This window comes from Gadus morhua, chromosome 3 (assembly GCF_902167405.1).
Source record: "Gadus morhua chromosome 3, gadMor3.0, whole genome shotgun sequence".
NCBI classification, from domain to species: domain Eukaryota; kingdom Metazoa; phylum Chordata; class Actinopteri; order Gadiformes; family Gadidae; genus Gadus; species Gadus morhua.
Genome location: NC_044050.1, coordinates 14,310,995 through 14,337,298, shown reverse-complemented (window position 1 = coordinate 14,337,298; position 26,304 = coordinate 14,310,995). Strand labels below are relative to the sequence as shown.

The window sequence follows — 26,304 nt, the reverse complement described above, 5'->3', positions numbered from 1 at the left end:
CCCATTTAGCAGACGTTAAGATTACTGGAGTCATCATCTTTCTAAAAACAGATGACCTGGAGGAATAGGACGGCCTCAACGAAACAGCTATCCCCGGGGCTTTGGGTGGGCTTAAGAGCACCATCAGTAGGGCAACAGGGCCACCATTTTGTATCTCACTGTAGTCATTTAAAGAGGCTGTATGTACGATTTGAGTGTTGTAAAGAATGAGATTGTTTAAATATGCAACCCCAAAAATACCCTCCACACTCTCTGCTCCCTCCGTCCCTATGTTTTTCCACCATTGGGAAGTGTTTAATTCACACACCTGTGTGTGAAGCCCCTTCTTCAAGGTCTGCAACCTGACTCAGTGTTGGATGTCCTTGGTGGGAAACATTCCTCTCCTTGTTCATGTTTGTGTTTTATAGAGTGGTACTGGGTGACTCTACCTGACTTATTGGCATTGTTGGTGGTTTGAATATCTTACAGTAGCTAGCTGACCACCTTGGACGCTGGTATAAGAGGGCTAATATATACTGTACATCCCCCAATGTTTTCCATCATTTCATTCTAATGAGGCATTTGTGTGTGTGCATGCGTGATCGTGCATGTGTGTGTATGTGTGTGTACTTGCGCATTCATGTGTCTCTTTGTGTGTGTGCATATGTGTGTCTGCATGCGTGTGCCTGTGTGTATGTGTTGCAGGAGAGCCAGTGGTTGGACAGTGTGTCTCTGCTGATTAAAGACTCCCTCGAGGGCGAGCTGATAGACAACCTGTCTGGCTCCGTCTTCCACCATTACTGCCCCCTGCCAACCTGCAGAGACTGCAGAGCGCACTCCCAGGAGGTGAGACAGACATACGCACGCAAGCATGAACGCACGCACACACGTTTTGATATTTTGGTTATTTTATTTTTCGAAATGCAATTGTATTCTTCAAATTACAAATGTTCACATTCTTAATGTAGCAGTTAAACAATACAGCTTTATGCTGCAAAAAAAAGGAAAAGATAAGTTATACTGTCTTATAAAAATGAGTCAAATACAGTGCCTTTCAGTTGGACAGCCAACACCCCTCACTTACAATGCACTACCCAGCCCTGTTAATTTGCCCGCCAAACCTCTGTAAAATGTACAAATATAAAATTGTTGAAAACGTGGAATGGACCAAACCCTGATACTTTATTTGTTTCCCAACATTTTCTTTGAATAAACCAAATAGATTGCCTCAGCAGTATCTCTACAACCAAGCTAAGCCAATCAAAAGACAGTGCATGAATACGTAATACATACGTAAATATGTACGACATAGATATGACTTATATATTTTCCTTTCGATTAGCACAACTGATAAACAGACTGGATAGAAGTTTGTGTAATTCTAGTATGTTCTGTTTACCAAGATAGTGATTAACATGCGCTCATTTTCCTGATTATGAATACAATTATGATGGATTTCAAGTGGTTTCTGTGAGTATCGCTTGGATGCGACACCCAATCATACGCTGGTCTTTGTAGTCTTTGACTATGGGATGGAAGGGGGGGGGGCTGAATGTCTGCCAATGGCACATGACAGCTCACACACACACTGACACACGACAATACACGCTCACACACATACAAACCTACCCATATGTACAAGCCCATAAACGCATACAAACAAACACACACACACACACACACACACACACACACACACACACACACACACACACACACACACACACGCACACACACACACACACACACACACACACACACACACACGCACACGCACACGCACACACTCACACACACACACACACACACACACAAACCAATCAGATTGCTGACTGAAAAAACATTGCATGTCATGGGATGGCAGGGTTACAGATTAAGGAGGGCTAGGAGACATGTGTGTTGATTACAATTCAGTGGAACATTCATATGACATGTGGAGCGGTGTGTGACTTTGTGTGTGTGTGCGTGTGTGCGTGCGTGTGTGTGTGTGTGTGTGTGTGTGTGTGTGTGTGTGTGTGTGTGTGTGTGTGTGTGTCCATTTCATTTCATGATATGTTTTCCATGTTTTGTATTTTATCTTTAACTTTTTATGTTACTAGGCTGCCATTTGTTTTCCTTTGTTTAAGTGTTTTAATGCTTTGGCAATGAAAGTGTTTAGTCAAAACGCTGGTAAAACTATTTTCTTGCACATTGCTATAACTGCAACTTTAAGGTATTAATAAGGTAGCAATTAATAGGGAATACAGCATTTGAAAAGATTTGATCCTACATGAATATTAGCAAGCAATTCTTAATCCGTGATAAATAATAAATAAGATAATGAGACAATGGTTCATAATGCCTAAATTGATGATTTAGAAACTATGTAACGTGTTAATTAGGGTTTATAGACGCTCGATAATGCTGCAATTTATGATTTGTTGAGTTTTAAACCATTAGTCTGTTCTGTGAGTTCATCCAAAGTGACCAATATGCCTGACTACATATAACTACTTATACTTGGGACTGATGCAATGGTGTTTGTGGCATCTCCAGCCTTTAAGTGTAATTTATAGATGCTTACTAAGGCATAGTATTTGGCCGGTTTGTTGGTAATTGTCGACATGTAAATCATCCATGATTTGTGTGCCACCCACCCTCTCTCGCCGTGTGGGCGTGAACCGAAACTGGGCAGATGGCGAGCCTTTGACATCCATTCTATTCCAAACCAGTGCTTCTCATAGCTGGATCTTGGTTTGTCCCACACCAGTGGGCACATTCGAACTGGCAGGGTAGGTTTGTCCATTTGTGCCCACAAACAAACTGTAACCCGCACGCAGCAAGAATTCTGGGCACAGAGAACGGCTGTGTTTGAGGCAGAGTTTGAGCAACCTTTCAATAAGCCGTGAGGATAAGTGTAGGAAAGGATGGTGTGTGTTTATCTGAGTGGAACATGGCCGAAGGATTCAAGAATCCAAATGTTATTCATGTATGATCAATGCTTAATAAATGAGGGATTCACTGTTATTATTATCTACTAGTTCTAAAGTGCTACCATCGCTCATAGGTTGAAAGGTGAACTGCATGCGAGCAGAATAGTTCTTATTCACCTTAGTTGATGTGCGGTTAAGTCAGCGTTCATCGTCAGGATGACATCATGCTCCATGTGTTTGTTTGGCAGATCCGATTGGCCGAAGTGGAGCAGGCGTCTCTGATGTCAGAGCAGATGTCAGACAAGTCTTCCCTGGCGCTGCCTGATGACCTCAGCCTGGACGAACACAGCATGTACCAACTGCTGCTCCCAGATCCGCCGGTACACAATCACACACACACACACACACACACACACACACACACACACACACACACACACACACACACACACACACACACACACACACACACACGCACACATGCACACACACCAGCTACTGGTCCGAGATACACAGGTACGCGCACACACGTACAGACACACACCAGCTACTGGTCCTAGATACACAGGTAAACACTCATTCAGTCTAACAAATTCACACACAGAGACTCACTCTTACACCAGCTACTGGTCTCGACACACACACACACAGACACATACACACCTGTATTTTAATCCTGGAGCATGTCATTAATCACTATTTACACACTCTTCCAGCTGATTAACACACCTGTCTCCCACCGAGCCAATATTGCTCCCTGTGGTGTAACACCCTGGGTTAGTGTGTGTGTGACGTGCGTGTGGGCGCACATGTGTGTATGAATGCAAGTGGCCATTAGCATTTGATGGTAAGGGTCTCTGAATGTACATATGTGCACAATGGGCTTAAATCTGCATGCATCTGTTTAATTTGAGTATGTGTGTGTGTGTGTGTGTGTGTTTGGCTGGGTGTGTCCGTTTTTTTTTTTTATCTCTGTGTGTAAATCAAGTCTGTGCATTATTCATTCAAGGACGTTTATGTGTATTGTTTCGATTTGTTTGCTTATCCTTATCAGCGTCTTTACGTGCTTGCTCTGTCAATTTGCTTACATGTGCTCTCCCCTAATCCCCCGCATTTACATGTTTATGGTTGTGTGTGTGTGTGTGTGTGTACGTGTGTGTGTGTGTGTGTGTGTGTGTGTGTGTGTGTGTGTGTGTGTGTGTGTGTGTGTGTGTGTGTGTGTGTGTGTGTGTGTGTGTGTGTGTGTGTGTGTGTGTGTGTTTGTGCACTTGTCGTGTGTCTTCTCATCCGGATCATCTCTATTCCCCACACTTCTCTCGCTCTTTCAATCTGGTCTGTTTCACCGCCACCAGTATTAGCATTGGAACCCCATGGGCCAATCAACATTTACCATCTTTTAATAGTGTTGCATCGTCAACAACGAATCGTGACATCCAGTTTTAAAATCTAAATTAATTACGCTGAAAATACTTGCCCTTTAACTGATCAAAACATGAAATTTGAAACATCAGCGAGAAGAGAAACTAGTTTTAGTCAGATACCATACTTTATATTTCCCCATTCCGGTGTAATGAACCTCAGTTACACTGTTTAGAAAGGTATTTTGTATTCCAGCACATTGTGACATTTATTTATATTGTCTACAATTCCCCAGGATTTTCATGTCATTACACTTTTGTTAGTTCATCAAAGACTTTGTGAGTAGTATCTAGTTACTGTCATTCATTTAGCAGATTTCTTTATCCACCTAGATGATGATGAGAGTGAATTCAGATACAGGTCCATAAAGGGCAGGAAGGGGGTTAGGGCATCTCTGCTCATGGTTGCCTACAGGGTAGGCTATGGACATTGGTGTTCAAACCCAGAACCATTCAGCTGTGAGTCGTATACACAACACCACAGTATCCTTCCCCTTAGATTCCCCTCTATATCCATAGTTAAAGCCATGACATACATGCCCATGTATCGTTCCTTTCTCTTCCTCTCTTCAGAAGTTCATTAAGCAATCAATCATGAAGCCAGAAGGACGAGGAAGAGGCTCGGTTTATCTTAATCCGTGGCGTGCAGTGACATGTTGAGCCGCAAATTGAATCACATTTGCCTTTTCTCAGAGGAAGATCTGAATTAGTTTTTGTTATTCCGGGAGGAAAAGTGTGGTATTTTGTCTCTCGCTCTCTCTCCCACTCACTCCTTAACATATGCACTTCTCCTGGTGCTGTATCCACCTAGATACTCTCTTTATCTAGTGAACGCAGACTGACTTTGTTCAAATGTTCTTTGCCCTTGGTCATTCTTATGCACTACTCAGAAGAAGCTGCTGTAGTCAGATGCGTATAAATTATCCAGCCGTCTGTTGGGTGGTTTTTACCCAGTAGATTTGCATTTCCATTACCTTGGGCAGTGCGGTAGCTAATCGGGTTTAAGCCAACCAGGTAACCGCTGAGCCACCACTCGGATGCTCGGATGAGGCAGGTGATGGGGGCTTTACTAGCGCGCAGGACCACTATCTTGGGGGCACTCATGTTGAACTCAGAAATTAGGTTGAATGGAAAACCAGTGGACACTGTGGGAGTCATCTTCTCTCAAAGGTGTTTCAAGAATGCAAACAACGCCCACTAATGCCGTGCTGCTGCTCTGTGAGGTTGCGGGGCTCTAAAAGACCTTCAAACCTCTGCAGCCATTATTGCTGTTGTACCCTGGGGGTGCTGGAACCCACAGTCCTGGGCTTTTATGCGCTGGATCTGTTTTCCCACGTTTATTTCTGTTGTGTGGTGGTAGATTATTTTTCCCCTGATCATTAAAGTTGATCAATCTAAAATAACCTCTCCCTCGCTCTTGCTCTCTTGCTCTCTCTTTCTCTCTCTCTCTCTCTCTCTCTCTCTCACTCTCTCGCTCTCACTCTCTCTCTCTCTCTCTCTCTCTCTCTCTCTCTCTCTCTCTCTCTCTCTCTCTCTCTCTCTTTCTCTCTCTCTCTCTCTCTCTCTCTCTCTCTCTCTCTCTCTCTCTCTCTCTCTCTGTCACCACCAGCCCCAGAGGGGCGGTAGCTCCTGTCCCAGCCCAGAGGAGCAGCGCGAGGTGGGGTCCCGGGGAGGCTCTGACCCCGTCAGCCCGGACAGCAGTGGGGGGGAGGAGGGTCTCCGGTGGTGGCTGGAGGAAGGGCTCCTGCCCCGCTCCGCCCCAACCTCGCTGGGACGCTCAGGTGCAGCACGGCACGCCAACGCTGGCCTCACAGAAACTCAAGGTAGGAGAATCAGTCTGAGATTAAAAAAAAAAAACAAGGAAGAAAACCTAGAAAGAGTTTTTCTGTTTGCAGCTATCGCTTAGGCTAGCACGTTTAGGTTCAAAGAGGAAAAAGGATGTCCAATAGATCGCCCTGACTGTTCCGAGACCACATGTCGAAACCTAGATACCATCGGCCCTATCTGGGCTCCCCTCCCTCAGGACAGACCCAAAGAGACACACCAGACACTACCAGGCCGCCTCCTCTTCGGATAAGCTGTTGGAACACAGATCAAGTCCACACACCAAGTCTGCCAAGCAGAAGTACAGAACCCCTGAGTCGTGGTCATATGGGAACTAATATCTGATACTTAGGGTTATTGCTACAGTGATTCACTCTCCTTTTAAATCCCATTGTAACTTTTCAGAAATGTCTGTGTCGCTTAAACAGGAATAGAGTTCAGCCCAGGCAAAGTGACGTACTACCCAAAATGGTAACATGGGACCCGGTGTGCGTTGCACACCACCAGTAGTGGTGTGCCATTTTTTATAACAATGTCAACGTTTTTTAGACAGGATTATTAATTTAACACAGCTTGGTTAAGAGCTGACATTTTTGGTTTACTTCAAAGGCGACTCGTCCGTTTTGGACGCAGACATTTAAAGACCTTCATTTTGCTTCTGTGACACGGCTGTGGGGTCTCGGCTGTTGACGAGCCGTTTCCATGTGTACCGTGTAGGGACGTTATCAAAGTGGTCCACCCAGATGTATGATTGGTAGATCAGACAGGTGGCACAGTCAACTGGGGTAGGCTGGTAGGTTGATCTATCCATTCGGCCATCCCATAATAAACCTGGTGGTATATGGGGGCCCTTCGTAAAGTTGATCAATCATTTTCAAAAAGCCGTTTGAGGGAATGGATTCTTAATCTGTGAAAAGGATATCCAACCCGTTACCCACGTTCTCTTTTGCGTCCTTTAATTTCAGAGCTGATAGAAGACCTTGAATGGCTGAACGTTGATTCATCGCAGGCTTTAAAAAGGACCCGTGGGTTCTCTAAGAACCTGCGAAACTCTCCCGCCAGGCACACTGTAGTGGAACCATCTTTGGATTGCATTTACCTTTGATTCCACCGGAGCAGAACAGCCTTTCTTCCCATTAGCAAAAACCCCATCCGTTGCGTTTGCATATTTCCATACGGTCCGTATAATCCGTGCGTCGCTTTAATAAAACCCCTTACGTCCGCACTCCTCATTATCCGTTATCGGCGTCCTTTCCGCTGCTGTTTGAGCGGCGTCGGTTGATTACGTCCCGACTTTGCCGTGACCTTGATCGGTATCGCGCTCACGTGAGGGAGGAGATCCACCTGAGCGGCCGGCGGCGGCAGCAGGGCGCGGAGATACGACCATCACCCGGTGTGGAGGTCGTCTCCACGCTGATTGACCTCCTAATCAATTACCTCCGTGATAGATGGGCGACGTCTGGTGGGGGGAGGGGGGGGGGGGGGGGGGGTGGTAAGGGGGGGGTGACGGATCCCTGTTTGACGTTGATGAATGACGCGTTATGGCGCACTCAGCACTTTGTCCCAAAGTAGCCCGACCTGCACCGCGTGGAACCTCCGGAGCGCTCTCAGACTTGAAACTTCAGCTCCCCAAAGGGAGGGTTGGGGGGGGGGGGGGGGGGGGGGAGGTCACCGCCTGCATTATAAAAGGCTAGACACTGGCAAAGCGGTGGCTCCACCCACTGGTTTGCTAACCATGCAGGCCATACAGCTTCTAGCGACCACTGGCTGAACTCTAAAACGCGGACCTACACTACACGTCAATCCCTCTCTTCTCCAAATCCCCTTCCTGTCCGTCTCCGCTGGTCAAGGACAGCGCCCATGAAAACATCGGAACCGAAAGGGGAGACGTCCTCCTGTTTACTTCCTGTTTAACGGCCGATGCCTGCATAAAGTGAATTCACCGGCTGTTGTTTGAACCACCTTGTGTGTTCCAGCGGGCGACCTGGGAGCAGGCGGTGCCAGAGGAGTCAGGGAGAAGGAGGAGGAGGAGGAGGAGGAGGGCTCAGCCTTGCCCTCCTTCCCCCTCCCGGCGGACTTCTTCCACCCGGCCCATGTGGCCCCGCACGGCAGCCCGCCACCAGACGCCGACCCGAGCAGGATAGACCCGTCAAGGCTGGCCTCCCCCGCCTCGTGGGCCTCCCTCCGCTCCCCGGCCGTCCACAGCAGGGACCTCTGTTCCCAGGTGGGAGGACAGAGGGAGGGAGGGATGGGGGGATGAAGGGAGGGAGGGATGGAGGGAGGGAGGGATGGGGGGATGAAGGGATGGAGGGATGGAGGGAGGGAGGGAGGGAGGGAGGGATGGAGGGAGGGAGGGATGAAGGGGAGGAGGGATGGAGGGATGAAGGGATGGAGGGATGGAGGGATGAAGGGAGGGAGGGATGGAGGGAGGGAGGGATGGGGGGATGAAGGGATGGAGGGATGGAGGGAGGGAGGGAGGGATGGAGGGAGGGAGGGATGGAGGGAGGGAGGGATGGAGGGATGGAGGGATGGAGGGGAGGAGGGATGAAGGGAGGGAGGGATGGAGGGGAGGAGGGATGGAGGGAGGGAGGGAGGGATGAAGGGGAGGAGGGATGGAGGGGAGGAGGGATGGAGGGAGGGATGGAGGGGAGGAGGGATGAAGGGAGGGAGGGATGAAGGGGAGGAGGGATGAAGGGGAGGAGGGATGGAGGGAGGGATGAAGGGGAGGAGGGATGGAGGGAGGGAGGGATGAAGGGGAGGAGGGATGGAGGGAGGGATGAAGGGGAGGAGGGATGGAGGGAGGGAGGGATGGAGGGAGGGAGGGATGGAGGGATGGAGGGAGGGAGGGAGGGAGGGGCGCCCCCCGCCCCCCCAAATCTTTTTTTTTCAATTCCATTTGTTCTGAATGTCACACGATCTACCCGCACTACCTTTGCGTTTCTTTGATTCATCCCTATGGAATTTAACATTTCATTGACTGTTTTAACTTTACTGCTTTACTCAAGTCAATCGCTACATTGATGTTCCATCCATTTAGGGAAGATGTTGAGGTTAATTTGCTCCCATCACAAATTTAGGGAGGGAGAGAGGGAGGGTTGGTTGAATGTCGGGAGGGAGGGATGGATGTAGGGAGGGAGGGATGGATGGAAGTAAGGAGGGATGGAGGGAGGGAGGGAGGGAGGGAGGGAGGGAGGGAGGGAGGGGTCGTTGGTTGATTGTTGATTTCTGTCGATAATTCCATTCCTGTTCCAAAACACTGAGGCATGTGTGTTACCTTTCTGTACTGGCTGATGTGCAAGCAGGTCCAAAGGTTTGTTTCCCTCAGGTGACAAGCCCCAGGCCCCCTGGATGCAGTAACTAGGTACACATTCACACCGGTTGAGCAGGTGTCCAACCGGTGGCTCTGGCCCGTGGAGGGCTTCAGCCCAGCCCTGGGGGCAAAATGCTAGAATAGGATTGCAACAAAACGTTTAAAACAAGGCCTCAGAGTTGGCCTTCAAGAGAGAGAAAAGACAAACAGGTATATCGAAATGATTAAATATTGCTTGTTGTAATTCCCAATAGAACTTGGTGGCACTTTCATGCCACACTACAAAACTAATCCAAATATTTCTGAAGGCTGAGAAAGTGCTTGCTATTAACTTTGACTTGGACATTGTCCCTGTCAAAGAGAAGAAAAGTTAATACAGAACAATAGTTATGTTTCGAGGGTTTTGGAAGAGGAAACATGTATTCACTGAAATGAATGGAAACCCAGCCCAATGTGTATACAGCAAGAGCGGTTTAAAAAAGATTATTTCCAATGTACCCAGAGGGAAAGCTTGGTAAACTTGGTGACGGCTTTTTGAGGAGTAAAATCCCCTCATAATCAGACAACTATAAGGAGAGTTATCGTGTAACACATATGATGATGAGTCACAGCCATACCATTGATGTGTCCGAGCGTGCCAGACGAAACCAAAACAAACACAGCAATCTCGGCTAATTTCCTGCCGCATTCAAGAAGACTCTTAACGTATTGTTTGCGCCACTCTCTTGTTTGACTTCTGAAACAAACACAAGCATACTTAAATAGCCCTTTGTTCTGTCGGTTTTTCCTCGTTACCCTGGGAACGCGTTGTGCAAAGCCTGTTTTTCTTTTCCATTATTATTTTCTCTCTCTCTCCCTCTCTGTCTCTCTCTCTATGTCTCTCTTTCTGCGTGGGGTCCTCAGCTGGCAGATGAATGCTCTGTAGCACTGAGCTAATTGGCCCAGGCTGCTCTGGTCCACACCTCAGATATCCAGCTTATTTATCTGTTTAATCCGTTTTATCTCCTCATCGATCTCTGTATGTTTATTTCTCCTGTTCAGTTACCCTCACACTCCTTTCAGAGGATTTTGTTTTGCCTTGGGGTTTTTTCTGCATTGTTTAACGAAAAACGTTTCCGTCGTGTTCATTGTTACGTGGCATCAAGGTTGGTCAGGATGAGGTTGAGCCTTGCTGTGACTCACTTAGCAAAGTCAAAACTCATCTCCACACTTCACTCTTACTTCACTTTCTCATCTCCTTATTCCATTTTAGGGGTAGGCTTTCTGTTTGTATTCCCACTTTTTCCGGTAGATCATATTTATTTTCTGTTTCCAGCATAAAGGTTGACTACCGACTTTCTTGATCTTACTGTTGTATATCTCCTCCTCCTCCTCCTCCTCCTCCTCCTCCTCCTCCACCTCTTCGTCTCCACAGCACCCCTCCCACAGCGGCTCCTCCCTGGCTACAGCCAGCTCCGACGGCAGCCTGCAGACCACCCTGGAGGAGGGGCTGAGCTTCAGCGTCACCCTGACAGGACACCAGGGCCTCCAGCAGCCCCTACTCTGCCCTTTGCCCCCCAGCCAGCCCCTCTCCTACACCAGTACACCCCCACCGCACACCGCCCAGGCCCATGGCTCGACCACACTGCGGGGTCGCAGCACTGCGCTGACCCTCCAGGCCACCAGGGGGCACCAGAGGAGCCAGAGCAGCTGTGGGGGCAGCATCAGTCCAGGGGGCCTCCGCCAGGACTCCATGGATCCCTCGGACGAGGAGGCGGGCACGGGGTCTGGGCGTGGCGGTGCCGGCAGCCAGGCGTTCAACAGCGAGCACCTCTCAGATGTGCTGAGCAGCCTTTCGCTGACGTCGCTGCTCTCTCCGGTCTCTCTGAAGCCCCCTGTGGTGAAGAAGTGTAACAGCACCGGCTCCCTCAATCAGGCCAACCTGTCCACACGGAGCCAAGATGGCCGCCAGTGTTGCGGCATCGATGCCCATGGCTACTTGTCCAACCCCTGGGAACAGTACCGGGGAGAGCAAGATGGCGGATTTAGCATGGTGAACAGAGGCAGCGACAGCCAAATAGCGAACACAAGCCCCAGAAAAAACAGATGAAATACCTCTCCCCCTCTCTTTTCCTCTTCTTCCAACTCACTACTTTCTCCCTCCATTTGCTATTCTGGGATGGCGGATGGCTGGGCGAGAGACTATTAACTTGCTGTCCGTTAGGTCCTGCCACTGCTGACAAACTTCCTATTCCTGTTGCTCATCACGAATGGCGAGATGTCCGTGTGCTCTCTCGCTGACACCTCGCGTGGTTGCGCAAGGTCGGTTGGCTGCCGTGGTTTGAATGTCTCGTCTTTACCGCAGAAGACGGGATTAGCGGAGCGTTAGCGGAGCGTTAGCGTAGTGAAGACCCTAGCTCGAAGGATTGATTGCTGGAGACACTGGAAGAGAATTTAGCAGCACCGGTGTGGTGTGGGAGCTTAGCTAGCTAGCTAGATACAAAATGAATGGTTCTCTTTGAAACAGGGCTAGCATGACGCACCACTCAGTCTCACCCTCGCAAAAACACAACTTTGTTCAAAGGCAGTTGAATAATCATCTGGGGATCCTTTTTGAATAACAAATTAACTTTGTACAGATGTTTAGGGTTTTTGATTTGTTTTTTGTAAGAACCGTCACCAACCGTAGCATCGACATCTAAATATTTTTTCTACCTGTTTAGCCAATTCCACAGGGGCGGGAAAACCGCTGTTCCACTTGATGTGTTCTAACGTTGTGCTTGACAAGAGTGTTGGAGTTGTGTTGATGTAGTCATGACGATGTAGTCATGACAATGAGGAGAAGAAAAGGAGAGCAGGAGGGCAAAAAAAAGTAATGGCTAGTCTGAAAATAGCCGTAACAGGTGAGGAGGCAGGTGAGGGGGGGAGGGGGGGTGGGGGGGTAGCGGGGTCAAAGAGCAGAATGGGTGAACCGCTGCTTCAAAGCAACCGGTGAGGGTGAAGGAGCAGAGCAATGCTACACCATCACTCCTTCGGCTCTGCCGGGAAAGGGCTAAAACAGGAACAGCTAACAGGTCTGCATGAGTGCCATGACCACAGTGTGACCCTGGCACGACCCCACAAATGAAAATACTTCAGTTAGTTTTTAGTCCACCTGGTTTCTGATGGAGATTATGTTGAGCACATCGTGGCAGTACCAGAGGTATCCCCATTCCTTAGGCAATGGAAGGAAATCATTTGAATGTGTACACCCGATATCTACTAGTGATGGAACTATTGACTATACATATATATATGATACGAATACGAGGACTATACAGATACATAAAAGAAGACAAATACAACTGTCAGAAAGACGAATGAAGACTGTTGTACTTGATGATGTGGGCCGTAGTGTAGAGGGAGAGAGAGACAGTGTCGGAGAGGGACAGCTGATATACTGAATAAATAGTTGTTTAATCTACAAGCAGATAGTCTAATCAATGGGCAGCAACAGAAGAACGGCAGCCATCGAGGGCCAACTGTCATGTTTCACTCTGTGCACTGTTTCCTGCCTGTTTTACCAAGTTTTTAATGAAAGCACGACATACAAGAGATGGTGATTAATACTTTGACTGGAGGCAGTTATTTATAAATCCACTGGAGGTGGAACTCAGGTGAAGAGTAGCACACACTGAAATCATTTTTACACAAATGCAGGAGAACACACACGCACGCGCACACCCACACATACACACACTCACTTCACAAGACCACCGCAACGAAGCGCAGTATGCTCCCACATTTTGATTTCATTAACCTTTGGAAGCAGATAGATGAAGGAGAGAGAGGGTGGGATGGGGGGGAGGGTCTCTTGCCCTCCTGTTTTATCATTTCGTCCTGCTTCGTCCTCTCCTTAGCTCTCTGTTCGCATTGATTTAGAAAGGAGAGCTGGCATCGCCAAATGGCAGTTGACTTTCCCCCCTTATTTGAGATATGCAATATGGGTACGGTAGACTCACGGTGAGGTAGGCAATGTGGCTACGGAAGAGTATATTTATAAAGATGTATGTGATTTTAAATTCATCCCCTGGAGCTCTGAGGTCATTTCGAATGGTGATGTGGTGGAACGTCATGTGACTCGAGGTAGTGGAATGTGTTAACCCTTCTTTCCCCCTCTTGCCGCCTTTTGATTTCCTCTTCAATGCATGTGTTTTCTCTCCTTGTTTGTTTTGTAAATGTCATTCTAGTACCATGCTAATAAAGCTAGCTAGCTTTTCACGAGCGACCCGCTCCTCCTCTCCTCCTCCTCGATCCTTGTTCCATTCATCTAGCACGATGATGAAGATGATGATGATGGTAGTGAAGATGGTAGTGATGAAGATGATTAGATTCCATGTCCCAGCTCGGACGACAGAACATTATTTCCTTTATTTACAGAATTCCCAGCATATTTAGGAAACGGTGAGGACATTTTTGCTGCACTGTTTTGGCTGTCTCAATGTCCTTGACTTATTTGAGCACATTTAGTAGGACCATGAAAAAGGATCTGTCAACTGGTCTTTGAGATCTAAGAGAATAAAGGAAAAATTATATATTCTCAATACGGTGTAATACAATGTGGTGTGCATGTGTGTGTGTGTGTGTATGTGTGTACAGGCAGACAAAAACACACACACACTAAAACACACATACTCACTAAAAACAGATACAAAGCGCTAGCAGAATAATAAGTGCAATTAGTGTCCCAAGAAGACTATCTTGTGTTACTTTACTTGCTACCCCTAAAACACACACACACACACACACACACACACACACACACACACACACACACACACACACACACACACACACACACATGCATACAACACACCAACACCACCACACACACACACACACTACACAGATGCATGCAACACACCCACACCACGCGCTCACACAGTGCACCCACACATACACACAGTCAACGAGGGAGTGGGCTATTTATTTTAATAACCAGGGTGGTGGCAGTGGCGTGACTTAAACACACATCTACTATGTAAACCTGTGTGTGTGTAGTATGCCAACATGTGTGTACAATATGTGGGGCGAGACGGACAGATGAGGAGATGACTGTTCCCCTCATTTCTCTCTAATGGCTCTGGATGGATCATTAAGGTAATGGACGTCTGGATTATACATACATATTTACTCACACAAACACGAATCCCTTGCACAACCTGTGTGCAATTGTGTATTGTGTTAGTACTAGTTCTCACTGCTTACTATTTACGTATTTCTGTTTTCCATGACTTTAGAAGGCCTTTGGGCATCTTAAAGGAATGCATGCTGGAAAATGAGCTTTCTCAACCCTTAGTGATGAGAAAGGGACCTAGCCTTCTGCAAACAATTGAGTTGGTGTCTCTACCTCCACAGATGGTTACATTTCTAAATATTGTCCATTCATACTGAAAACCTTCAGGGAAAATATCCATTGATACCCTTTTTATTAGGCCATTGGTAAAAGAGATATGATTGCATGAAGCAAAGGACAAGGACAAACGTCAATGTTTGTCTTCGTCATCGGGGTGATAACATCACACACACCTTACCACCTGGAACGGAGGGACGACAGCTGTTTACTAACGAGGGCCCTAACGAGGGACAGGTGAGAGCAGATAGAGGTGAATGTGGATGTGTGACAGAAACTCAAGCCTATCCATACGAATACAACAATAATATAAATTATACTTTTAGAAATAACTTAAAAAAAGAGTATGGTTGATCTGCTAGAGAAAATAAATTGAAAACAAATAGAGTGTGATGTTGAGAGATGGGAGGAGAGACGGCATGTATTAGCATGTGTATGCTAAGCCCTGATGTTCCCAGAGGTTTGGTAGCTAGCGGCATTAGCCTTTATGTGCCTGGGAATGTGCTGATTGGACAGAGAAAAAAGCAATCCGAACCCCAAGGTCAGTCGGACTCGCATGCGATCATGCATTCCAATACACAAACACGCACGCACACACACACACACACACACACACACACACACACACACACACACACACACACATACACACACCAGCATCATCCACACCTGTATGCTGATAAATGTACTGCACAAACAAATTCACACCAACACACACACACCTTCACATGGAATAATGTTGAAACACAAAGACATATGCTCAGCACACAGAACACCTGCCCAGGGAGAATTGGCTTACATACCCCCAAAAACACACACACACACACAGACAAATATAAGATATGTTCTATGCACGGACACACAGACATATGTAACTCACAACGACTTTCACATATATATTTGTAGCATACCCACATGCACGCACATGCACGCATACATATTTCATGCGCTCACACACACGTGTCCCTTGCTCAGCATGTGGAAAGGAGCGTACACATACCAAGGTCAGGAGGAAACAGGTGGCATTCTACAGCAGGGGGATGATTGTCACACACTGCCCTCTGAGTCAGTGTTCGCAGCCTGGTTACGTGGGTCAGCTCAGTCACACGGATCGCAACCGGTGTCCACTAGTGATCCTTTTCAGCTGTAGAGAATTCTGTTGTTTTTTTATGATATTAAAAAGTCCCCTGAGCTCATCCATTTACGCTTTTATTCAAAGCAACTTGCAGTCAATAGATTTTTTAAGATGAATGCCATCAAGGTGCAGGTTGAGGTGAGCTCAGGTTTGCGGTGAGGACCGGTATGGGGTGAGGGCAGGTTGGGGTGGGGGAACCTTGCTGTGAGGACAGGTTGGGGTGGGGGCACCTTGCTGTTTAAGTGCAGGTTGGGGTGAGGACCGGTTTGGGTGACACCAAGTGTCTTCGTGGTCATTCTTGAACCAGTGAACCTAATATCAGTGTATCAGGGTAAGGTTCTTAACAGGTGTATGACACATCATGTTGAGGTTTAATTGTGCGTAAGATGTTAAAGATGTTTATTTTTCACATATAGCTCTCCTTTTACCAAAGTAATAATCTTCATTCGAAAATGAGGTGAACCTACAACACACATGTGCATACAAACTTAACACACACACACACACACACACACACACACACACACACACACACACACACACACACACACACACACACACACACACACACACACACACAGAGTCCTACATATTTCTGATTTTATGTATTTCTGTGGTTTTCCTTAGATATCGTCTAGAGGGCCTTTCTTTCAGAGGGTGCAGACTCTGGAACACTCTGGAACATTTTGGAACACTGAACTCTTCTTTCCTCTCGGGTGCCTCAGCCGGTCTCAATGACCCCTTTTATAACACCTTTCCTGGGGAGAAATAGTTCCTGCATTTAAATGCTGGAGTTCAATTATCTTGCTAGGAGACTATTTCTACCAAGTACAAGGTCAGTAGGCGCTGCCAAATAGTTTCTTCCAATTTTCATCCCAAGAGGTGATAGCACTCATGGGAAATCACGTTTTTAATGAGTTTCCCCAAGAGGAAAATTAATGAGGGAATAAATATTTCTCATGTCACAAATCTAGTGTCATAAATGTGATTTGAGATTAATAATAATAATAATAATAATAATAATAATAATAAAACTTTATTTTGCTTCATATCTGTTACCACCAGTCATGTTGCTTGAGGGCTGGGATCTAATTGGCAAACAGCAGTATTCAACTTTTACAAAGTGTCTGTATAGGCCTCGTCAACATCATGTAGACTGGCTAATGTAGGAATACACTGGTATCGTATCTCTGCGACAAAGCAGGAAACATGGCATTACTCTGCTCGCTATTGTAATGATATACACGAGTACAGGCATAGGGGCACACATACTCACCCCATATGTATAAGACAACCCCATACTATATACTATTTTTAATTATTATGAAATTGCTTGCACATATGATGGCACACACCAACAACAACATACACTCCAATTTAACCACTCTTCAATTGGATAAACACATACACATTTCGAAGAAAGGTAGGACATGCAAGGCCACACATAGACACCTTAATGTCGCACAAACAGACACACTACCCCCTCTTTCTTTTGCTAAATATGCAATTTACTGTATATTATCGGCTTGCATCTTGTCTGACACTTCATATAAGTCCATACACACAAACACACACACACCAGTGTCAATATCTACACTGGCGTCAGCACCTTTTCACCGCTTGAGCTGGCATGGCATTTAGATTTGAGTCCTTTTTCTGTGTTTATTTGAGCATTAAGGCAAGATCATAGTTGAATGTGGCGCAAAGTTTGTTCCCAACGTAACCCCTCATCAACAGATGATAAAAAGAATCATATAGTTGCATCACAACCAAATTTGGAAACATATTGTGTGTTTCTGCCGGGCTGCCCACATCAGCTTCCTGTCCTCTCCCATCCCCATCGTCCTACTCCATTTCATAATCCATAACCGTATTGAACCCTCTGAGGATAATCATCTAGCTGATGCATTAGTGTCCCTCATTATCTCTTCATGTTCCTCACCATCTCTTCATGTTCCTCACCATCTCTTCATGTTCCTTACCATCTCTTCATGTTCCTCATCATCTCTTTATGTTCCTCACCATCTCTTCATGTTCCTCACCATCTATTCATGTTCCTCGTCATCTCTTCGAGGTTCCTCACCATCTCTTCATGTTCCTCATCATCTCTTCATGTTCCTCATCATCTCTTCATGTTCCTCACCATCTCTTCATGTTCCTCACCATCTCTTTATGTGTTCCTCACCATCTCTTCATGTTCCTCACCATCTCTTTATGTGTTCCTCACCATCTCTTTATGCGTTCCTCCCCACCACTCTTCATATGCTCCCTTCACATCCTAACAAACGGCTTTTACTGTTCCGCAAAGACCTTCAATTGATCTTCAAAATCTCTCCAAATGTTTCCTCACATTGGTCCTCAACGATCTTGAAATTACCTTGCGAATCCTAAAATTCTGCAACGATCTTGAAATGTTTTCAAATTTGAAAAACAGTTTTCAAATGTTCCTCACCGTCCAATTCTAATGCTCAAATATTTTGTTCTGTATATTCAAATGTTACATCATTTTAGAATTTGTTCCTCAAAACAACATGTCTCAAGTAGTTATTCAACACCTCCAAATGCGGCCTCGCATATGTCTCAATCAAATGTTATTTTTAATTGTAACAACAGGAAAACATATATTGCTATGCAAAGCAAATTCAGCTGTCTGTGGGCTGTGTGTGTGTGTGTGTGTGTGTGTGTGTGTGTGTGTGTGTGTGTGTGTGTGTGTGTGTGTGTGTGTGTGTGTGTGTGTGTGTGTGTGTGTGTGTGTGTGTGTGTGTGTGTGTGTGTGTGTGTGGTCTGTCTGTCTTCGTGTGTGTGATTGATTTATTCTGTTTTGATTGTATAACTGTTTTTTTGGCTCAGTGGATTTAATGTCTTGCGCCAAAATGTTCTGCATGAGCAATATTGTGGAACACGGAACAAACACACATCTTTGTCAACGCCTTTCGTCGGCGGCGGGGATTCGGGAATTAATAAATGAAGCAGGGTTGCCGTGCAACGGGTTTTATTTCCGGTCCATTCACAAAAAGGGAAATCATACACAAACTAAGGTTCTTCCGTAATCGGGAATAAGGGTGCGGGACCTCCGGGTCCAGCCCTTCCTCGGGGTCGGCGGGGAAACAGCTCCCGACGCCTCCGGCTCACTCATGGGGGGGGAAACGTTCTTTTTAGTTAACGTCGGGTCAACAACACGTCTCTTCCCGGTCGGCCCTCCTCCCCGTCTTCCCCGTCCCCAGCCCTTAAAGCTCCTCTCTCGTCCCCGTCCCCCAGGTGCCCCCGATGTCTCTGTCTCTCTCTCTCTCTCTCTCTCTCTCTCTCTCTCTCTCTCTCTCTCTCTCTCTCTCTCTCTCTCTCTCTCTCTCTCTCGCTCTCTCGCTCTCTCTCTCTCTCTCTCTCTCTCTCTCTCTCTCTCTCTCTCTCTCTCTCTCTCTCTCTCTCTCTCTCTCTCTCTCTCTCTCTCTCTCTCTCTCTCTCTCTCGCCCTGGCAGATATTACAAGGCAATTGATTAACGAGGAGTGGTGATTATTTAAACTGATTGAAGGAGTGTCAGGGCACTACGTTTCTGAGCAGTCACTTTTCGTGATGTTTAAACACTGAGGGAGGAGAGAGGGGGGCAAAGAGAGGAGGGGAGTGTTGAGGAGAGATGGAGTACAGAGGAAGGGTTCACACAGGGTAATTAGGGTGAATGAGGAGGCGTGGAGGAGAGATTGGTGGAGGTCCTGACACCTAGTTACACCTGAGAATTCATGCAGACCAAAGAAGTAGGCTGGTGGATACGGGAGAACCGCAAGGAAAAAGGTTAGGAAGCACAGCAGGTAACAAGCTGTAACTCGATTGTAATAATATAAACTAACACAGGCACACATAGACACACCTGTTGTATAAGAAAACCCCATACCATATACCATTTATAAATATTATAAGAAACCAAGCAGAGAAGAGGAGAAGGCTTGAGACACAATCGAGGTGGAAGAACATATTCACGTTCGGCATGCATGTGAAACTCCGATTGACCTATCATAAAAGGAACAAGAATAAACGGAATGACATCTTTAAGTCTTTACATTATATTTCCATGCTGCACAAATCAGCTGTCCGGCATTTGTTATGCTATGGCATGCATGTGACAGTCATCAAAGATGCACTGGTGGTTCCGGACCTTAATCATTTCAGATTATCCAAAATGTGTATTATGGCACCAGCCGGCTGGCATGGGGAACTGCGGTCAAGCCAGCCGACTCATCAAGATCGGCGGTCAAGCCAGCCGACTCAGTTTTTTGCCGTACCTGTATATACTAGCCATTACGGTAATATATTACCGTAATGTTACCGAATATATTATTATAGTACCGTAATATTACCGAATGCTTTTATTTGAAACTAGTTCTGAGACGCTATAGCGTCTCAGAACTAGTTTCAAATTAAAGCATTCGTCGGGTACATCAAAGGAAGTGTACGGCCGTTGTGGTATTTACTTTCAAAATAAAAGCCCACCAAACATTCCAATATGAGACATATTACATATGATTTTGGATACGATTTAAAAGAAAATGCCCGGTTATTCCAGGCTCATTTCACTGCAGGGCGATAGATCAAGACCCCACATGGTCACCCAAGAAGTTTCAGGACATTCTGATGTGTAGTTTCAAAATAAAAGCCCACCAAATATGAGACATATTACATATGATTTTAGATTCGATTTAAAAGAAAATGCCTTGTTATTCCAGCCTAATTTCACTTCAGGGTTATAGTTCACGACCCCATAGGGTCACCCAAGAAGTTTCAGAACATTCTGATGTGGAGTTTCAAAATAAAAGCCAACCAAAGTTTCCAAAATGAGACATATTACATATGATTTTGGATTCAATTTAAAAGAAAATGCCCTGTTATTTCAGGCTCATTTCACGTCAGGGTTATAGGTCAAGACCCCAGGGGGTCACGCAAGAAGTGTCAGAACATTCTGATGCTGAGTTTCAAATAAAAGCCAACCAAATTTTCCAATATGAGACATATTACATATGATTTTGGATTCAATTTAAAAGGAAATGCCCTGTTATTTCAGGCTCATTTCACTTCAGGGTTATACTGCACTACCCCATGGGGTCACGCAAAAGGTTTCAGAACATTCTGACGTGGAGTTTCAAAATAAAAGCCAACCAAAGTTTCCAATATGAGACATATTACATATGAATTTGGATTCAATTTAAAAGAAAATGCCCTGTTATTTCAGGCTCATTTCACTTCAGGGTCATAGTTCAAGACCCCATGGGGTCACACAAGAAGGTTCAGAACATTCTGATCTGGAGTTTCAAAGTAAAAGCCAACCAAAATCTCCAATATGAGACATATTACATATGATTTTGGATTCATTTTAAAAGACAATGCCCTGTTATTTCAGGCTCATTTCACTTCAGGGTTATAGTTCACGAACCCATAGGGTTAGGAAACTTTGGTTGGCTTTTATTTTGAAACTCCACGTCAGAATGTTCTGACTTATTGGGTGACCCTATGGGGTCGTGAACTATAACCCTGAAGTGAAATGAGCCTGAAATAACAGGGCATTTTCTTTTAAATTGAATCCAAAATCATATGTAATATGTCTCATTTTGGAAACTTTGGTTGGCTTTTATTTTGAAACTCAACATCAGAATGTTCTGAAACTTCTTGGTGACCCCCTGGGGTCTTGACCTATAACCCTGACGTGAAATGAGCCTGAAATAACAGGGCATTTTATTTTAAATTGAATCCAAAATCATATGTAATATGTCTCATATTGGAAACTTTGGTCGGCTTTTATTTTGAAGCTCCACATCAGAATGTTCTGAAACCTTTTGCGTGACCCCATGGGGTCGTGAACTATAACCCTGAAGTGTAATGAGCCTGAAATAATAGGGCATTTTCTTTTAAATTGAATCCAAAATCATGTTATATGTCTCATATTGGAGATTTTGGTTGGCTTTTACTTTGAAACTCCAGATCAGAATGTTCTGAAACTTCTTGTGTGACCCCATGGGGTCTTGAACTATGACCCTGAAGTGAAATGAGCCTGAAATAATAGGGCATTTTCTTTTAAATTGAATCCAAATTCATATGTAATATGTCTCATATTGGAAAATTTGGTTGGCTTTTATTTTGAAACTCCACATCAGAATGTTCTGAAACCTTTTGCGTGACCCCATGGGGTTGTGAACTATTACCCTGAAGTGAAATGAGCCTGAAATAATAGGGCATTTTCTTTTAAATTGAATCCAAAATCATATGTAATATGTCTCATATTGGAAACTTTGGTTGGCTTTTATTTTGAAACTCCACATTAGAATGTTCTGAAACCTTTTGTGTGACCCCATGGGGTCTTGAACTATAACCCTGAAGTGAAATGAGCCTGGAATAACAGGGCATTTTCTTTTAAATTGAATCCAAATTCATATGTAATATGTCTCATATCGGAAACTTTGGTTGGCTTTTATTTTGAAACTCCACATCAGAATGTTCTGAAACCTTTTGCGTGACCCCATGGGGTTGTGAACTATTACCCTGAAGTGAAATGAGCCTGAAATAATAGGGCATTTTCTTTTAAATTGAATCCAAAATCATATGTAATATGTCTCATATTGGAAACTTTGGTTGGCTTTTATTTTGAAACTCCACATCAGAATGTTCTGAAACCTTTTGGGTGACCCCATGGGGTCGTGGACTATAACCCTGAAGTGAAATGAGCCTGAAATAACCGGGCATTTTCTTTTAAATTGAATCCAAAATCATATGTAATATGTCTCATATTGGTGATTTTGGTTGGCTTTTACTTTGAAACTCCACATTAGAATGTTCTGAAACTTCTTGTGTGACCCCATGGGGTCTTGAACTATAACCCTGACGTGAAATGAGCCTGAAATAACCGGGCATTTTATTTTAAATTGAATCCAAAATCATATGTAATATGTCTCATATTGGAAACTTTGGTCGGCTTTTATTTTGAAACTCCACATCAGAATGTTCTGAAACCTTTTGCGTGACCCCATGGGGTCGTGAACTATAACCCTGAAGTGAAATGAGCCTGAAATAATAGGGCATTTTCTTTTAAATTGAATCCAAAATCATGTTATATGTCTCATATTGGAGATTTTGGTTGGCTTTTACTTTGAAACTCCAGATCAGAATGTTCTGAAACTTCTTGTGTGACCCCATGGGGTCTTGAACTATAACCCTGAAGTGAAATGAGCCTGAAATAATAGGGCATTTTCTTTTAAATTGAATCCAAATTCATATGTAATATGTCTCATATTGGAAAATTTGGTTGGCTTTTATTTTGAAACTCCACATCAGAATGTTCTGAAACCTTTTGCGTGACCCCATGGGGTTGTGAACTATTACCCTGAAGTGAAATGAGCCTGAAATAATAGGGCATTTTCTTTTAAATTGAATCCAAAATCATATGTAATATGTCTCATATTGGAAACTTTGGTTGGCTTTTATTTTGAAACTCCACATCAGAATGTTCTGAAACCTTTTGGGTGACCCCATGGGGTCGTGGACTATAACCCTGAAGTGAAATGAGCCTGAAATAACCGGGCATTTTCTTTTAAATGGAATCCAAAATCATATGTAATATGTCTCATATTGGTGATTTTGGTTGGCTTTTACTTTGAAACTCCACATCAGAATGTTCTGAAACTTCTTGTGTGACCCCATGGGGTCTTGAACTATAACCCTGAAGTGAAATGAGCCTGAAATAACAGGGCATTTCCTTTAAATTGAATCCAAAATCATATGTAATATGTCTCATATTGGAGATTTTGGTTGGCTTTTATTTTGAAACTCCACATCAGAATGTTCTGAAACTTCTTGTGTGACCCCATGGGGTCTTGAACTATAACCCTGAAGTGAAATGAGCCTGAAATAAAAGGGCATTTCCTTTTAAATTGAATCCAAATTCATATGTAATATGTCTCATATTGGAGATTTTGGTTGGCTTTTACTTTGAAACTCCACATCAGAATGTTCTGAAACTTCTTGTGTGACCCCATGGGGTCTTGCACTATAACACTGAAGTGAAATGAGCCTGAAATAACAGGGCATTTTATTTTAAATTGAATCCAAATTCATATGTAATATGTCTCATATTGGAAACTTTGGTTGGCTTTTATTTTGAAACTCAACATCAGAATGTTCTGAAACTTCTTGCGTGACCCCCTGGGGTCTTGACCTATAACCCTGACGTGAAATGAGCCTGAAATAACAGGGCATTTTCTTTTAAATTGAATCCAAAATCATATGTAATATGTCTCATATTGGAAACTTTGGTTGGCTTTTATTTTGAAACTCCACATCAGAATGTTCTGAGACTTCTTGTGTGACCCCATGGGGTCTTGAACTATAACCATGAAGTGAAATGAGCCTGAAATAACAGGGCATTTTCTTTTAAATTGAATCCAAAATCATATGTAATATGTCTCATATTGGAAACTTTGGTTGGCTTTTACTTTGAAACTCCACATCAGAATGTTCTGAAACTTCTTGTGTGACCCCATGGGGTCTTGAACTATAACCATGAAGTGAAATGAGCCTGAAATAACAGGGCATTTTATTTTAAATTGAATCCAAAATCATATGTAATATGTCTCATATTGGAAAATTTGGTTGGCTTTTATTTTGAAACTCCACATCAGAATATTCTGAAACCTTTTGCGTGACCCCATGGGGTCGTGAACTATAACCCTGAAGTGAAATGAGCCTGAAATAGTTGGGCATTTTCTTTTAAATTGAATCCAAAATCATATGTAATATGTCTCATTTTGGAAACTTTGGTTGGCTTTTATTTTGAAACTCAAAATCAGAATGTTCTGAAACTTCTTGCGTGACCCCCTGGGGTCTTCACCTATAACCCTGACGTGAAATGAGCCTTAAATAACAGGGCATTTTATTTTAAATTGAATCCAAAATCATATGTAATATGTCTCATATTGGAAACTTTGGTTGGCTTTTATTTTGAAACTCCACATCAGAATGTTCTGAAACCTTTTGCTTGACCCCAAGGGGTCGTGAACTATAACCCTGAAGAGAATTGAGCCTGAAATAACAGGGCATTTTCTTTTAAATTGAATCCAAAATCATATGTAATATGTCTCTTATTGGAAACTTTGGTTGGCTTTTATTTTGAAACTCCACATCAGAATGTTCTGAAACTTCTTGTGTGACCCCATGGGGTCTTGACTATAACCATGAAGTGAAATGAGCCTGAAATAACAGGGCATTTTCTTTTAAATTGAATCCAAAATCATATGTAATATGTCTCATATTGGAAACTTTGGTTGGCTTTTATTTTGAAACTTCACATCAGAATGTTCTGAAACCTTTTGCGTGACCCCATGGGGTCGTGAACTATAACCCTGAAGTTTAATGAGCCTGAAATAATAGGGCATTTTCTTTTAAATTGAATCCAAAATCATGTGCAATATGTCTCATATTGGAAACCTTGGTTGGCTTTTATTTTGAAACTCCACATCAGAATGTTCTGAAACCTTTTGCTTGACCCCATGGGGTCGTGAACTATAACCCTGAAGTAAAATGAGCCTGAAATAACAGGGCATTTTCTTTTAAATTGAACCCAAAATCATATGTAATATGTCTCATATTGAAAACTTTGGTTGGCTTTTATTTTGAAACTCCACATCAGAATGTTCTGAAACTTTTTGCGTGACCCCATGGGCTCTTGAACTATAACCCTGAAGTTAAATGAGCCTGAAATAACAGGGCATTTTCTTTTAAATTGAATCCAAAATCATATGTAATATGTCTCATATTGGAATGTTTGGTGGGCTTTTATTTTCAAACTCCACATCAGAATGTTCTGAAACTTCTTGCCTGATCCCATGGGGTCGTGAACTATAACCCTGAAGTGAAATGAGTCTGGAATAACAGGGCATTTTCTTTTAAATCGAATCCAAAATCATATGTAATATGTCTCATATTGGAATGTTTGGTGGGCTTTTATTTTGAAAGTAAATACCACAACGGCCGTACACTTCCTTTGATAGTATTTGCTTTTATTGACTGTCTTTCTGTATGCACCCGACGAATGCTTTTATTTGAAACTAGTTCTGAGACGCTATTACCGTAATGGCTAGTATATACAGGTACGGCAAAAAACTGAGTCGGCTGGCTTGACCGCCGATCTTGATGAGTCGGCTGGCTTGACCGCAGTCATAGGGACGCTATAGGAAAATGGGAGTTTGAGTGAGTGATTCCCTGGGTTGATAGTCGTATATTGATTGCTTACAGACATTAAGCCAGTTACAAAGTGGGTTTACCAACCAAAGTACCTGATAACAAGAACTGAACTACAATCACTAACTCCTATTCTAATGCT

The 26,304-nt window shown here is 44.2% G+C and overlaps 1 protein-coding gene across 1 annotated transcript in view; it reads left to right on the top strand.

Annotated features, from left to right (window-relative positions):
- cacna1ib (calcium voltage-gated channel subunit alpha1 Ib) overlaps positions 1-13,704 on the top strand; it is a 143,954-nt gene extending 130,250 nt beyond the window's left edge. The window contains exons 34-38 of the mRNA XM_030351833.1: positions 685-825; positions 3,140-3,271; positions 5,919-6,132; positions 8,110-8,357; positions 10,858-13,704. Of these exons, the coding sequence (XP_030207693.1) occupies positions 685-825; positions 3,140-3,271; positions 5,919-6,132; positions 8,110-8,357; positions 10,858-11,532 (1,410 nt within the window). The 3' untranslated portion in view covers positions 11,533-13,704. The remainder of the gene's footprint in view (positions 1-684; positions 826-3,139; positions 3,272-5,918; positions 6,133-8,109; positions 8,358-10,857) is intronic.
- The last annotated feature ends 12,600 nt before the right edge of the window (positions 13,705-26,304 follow it).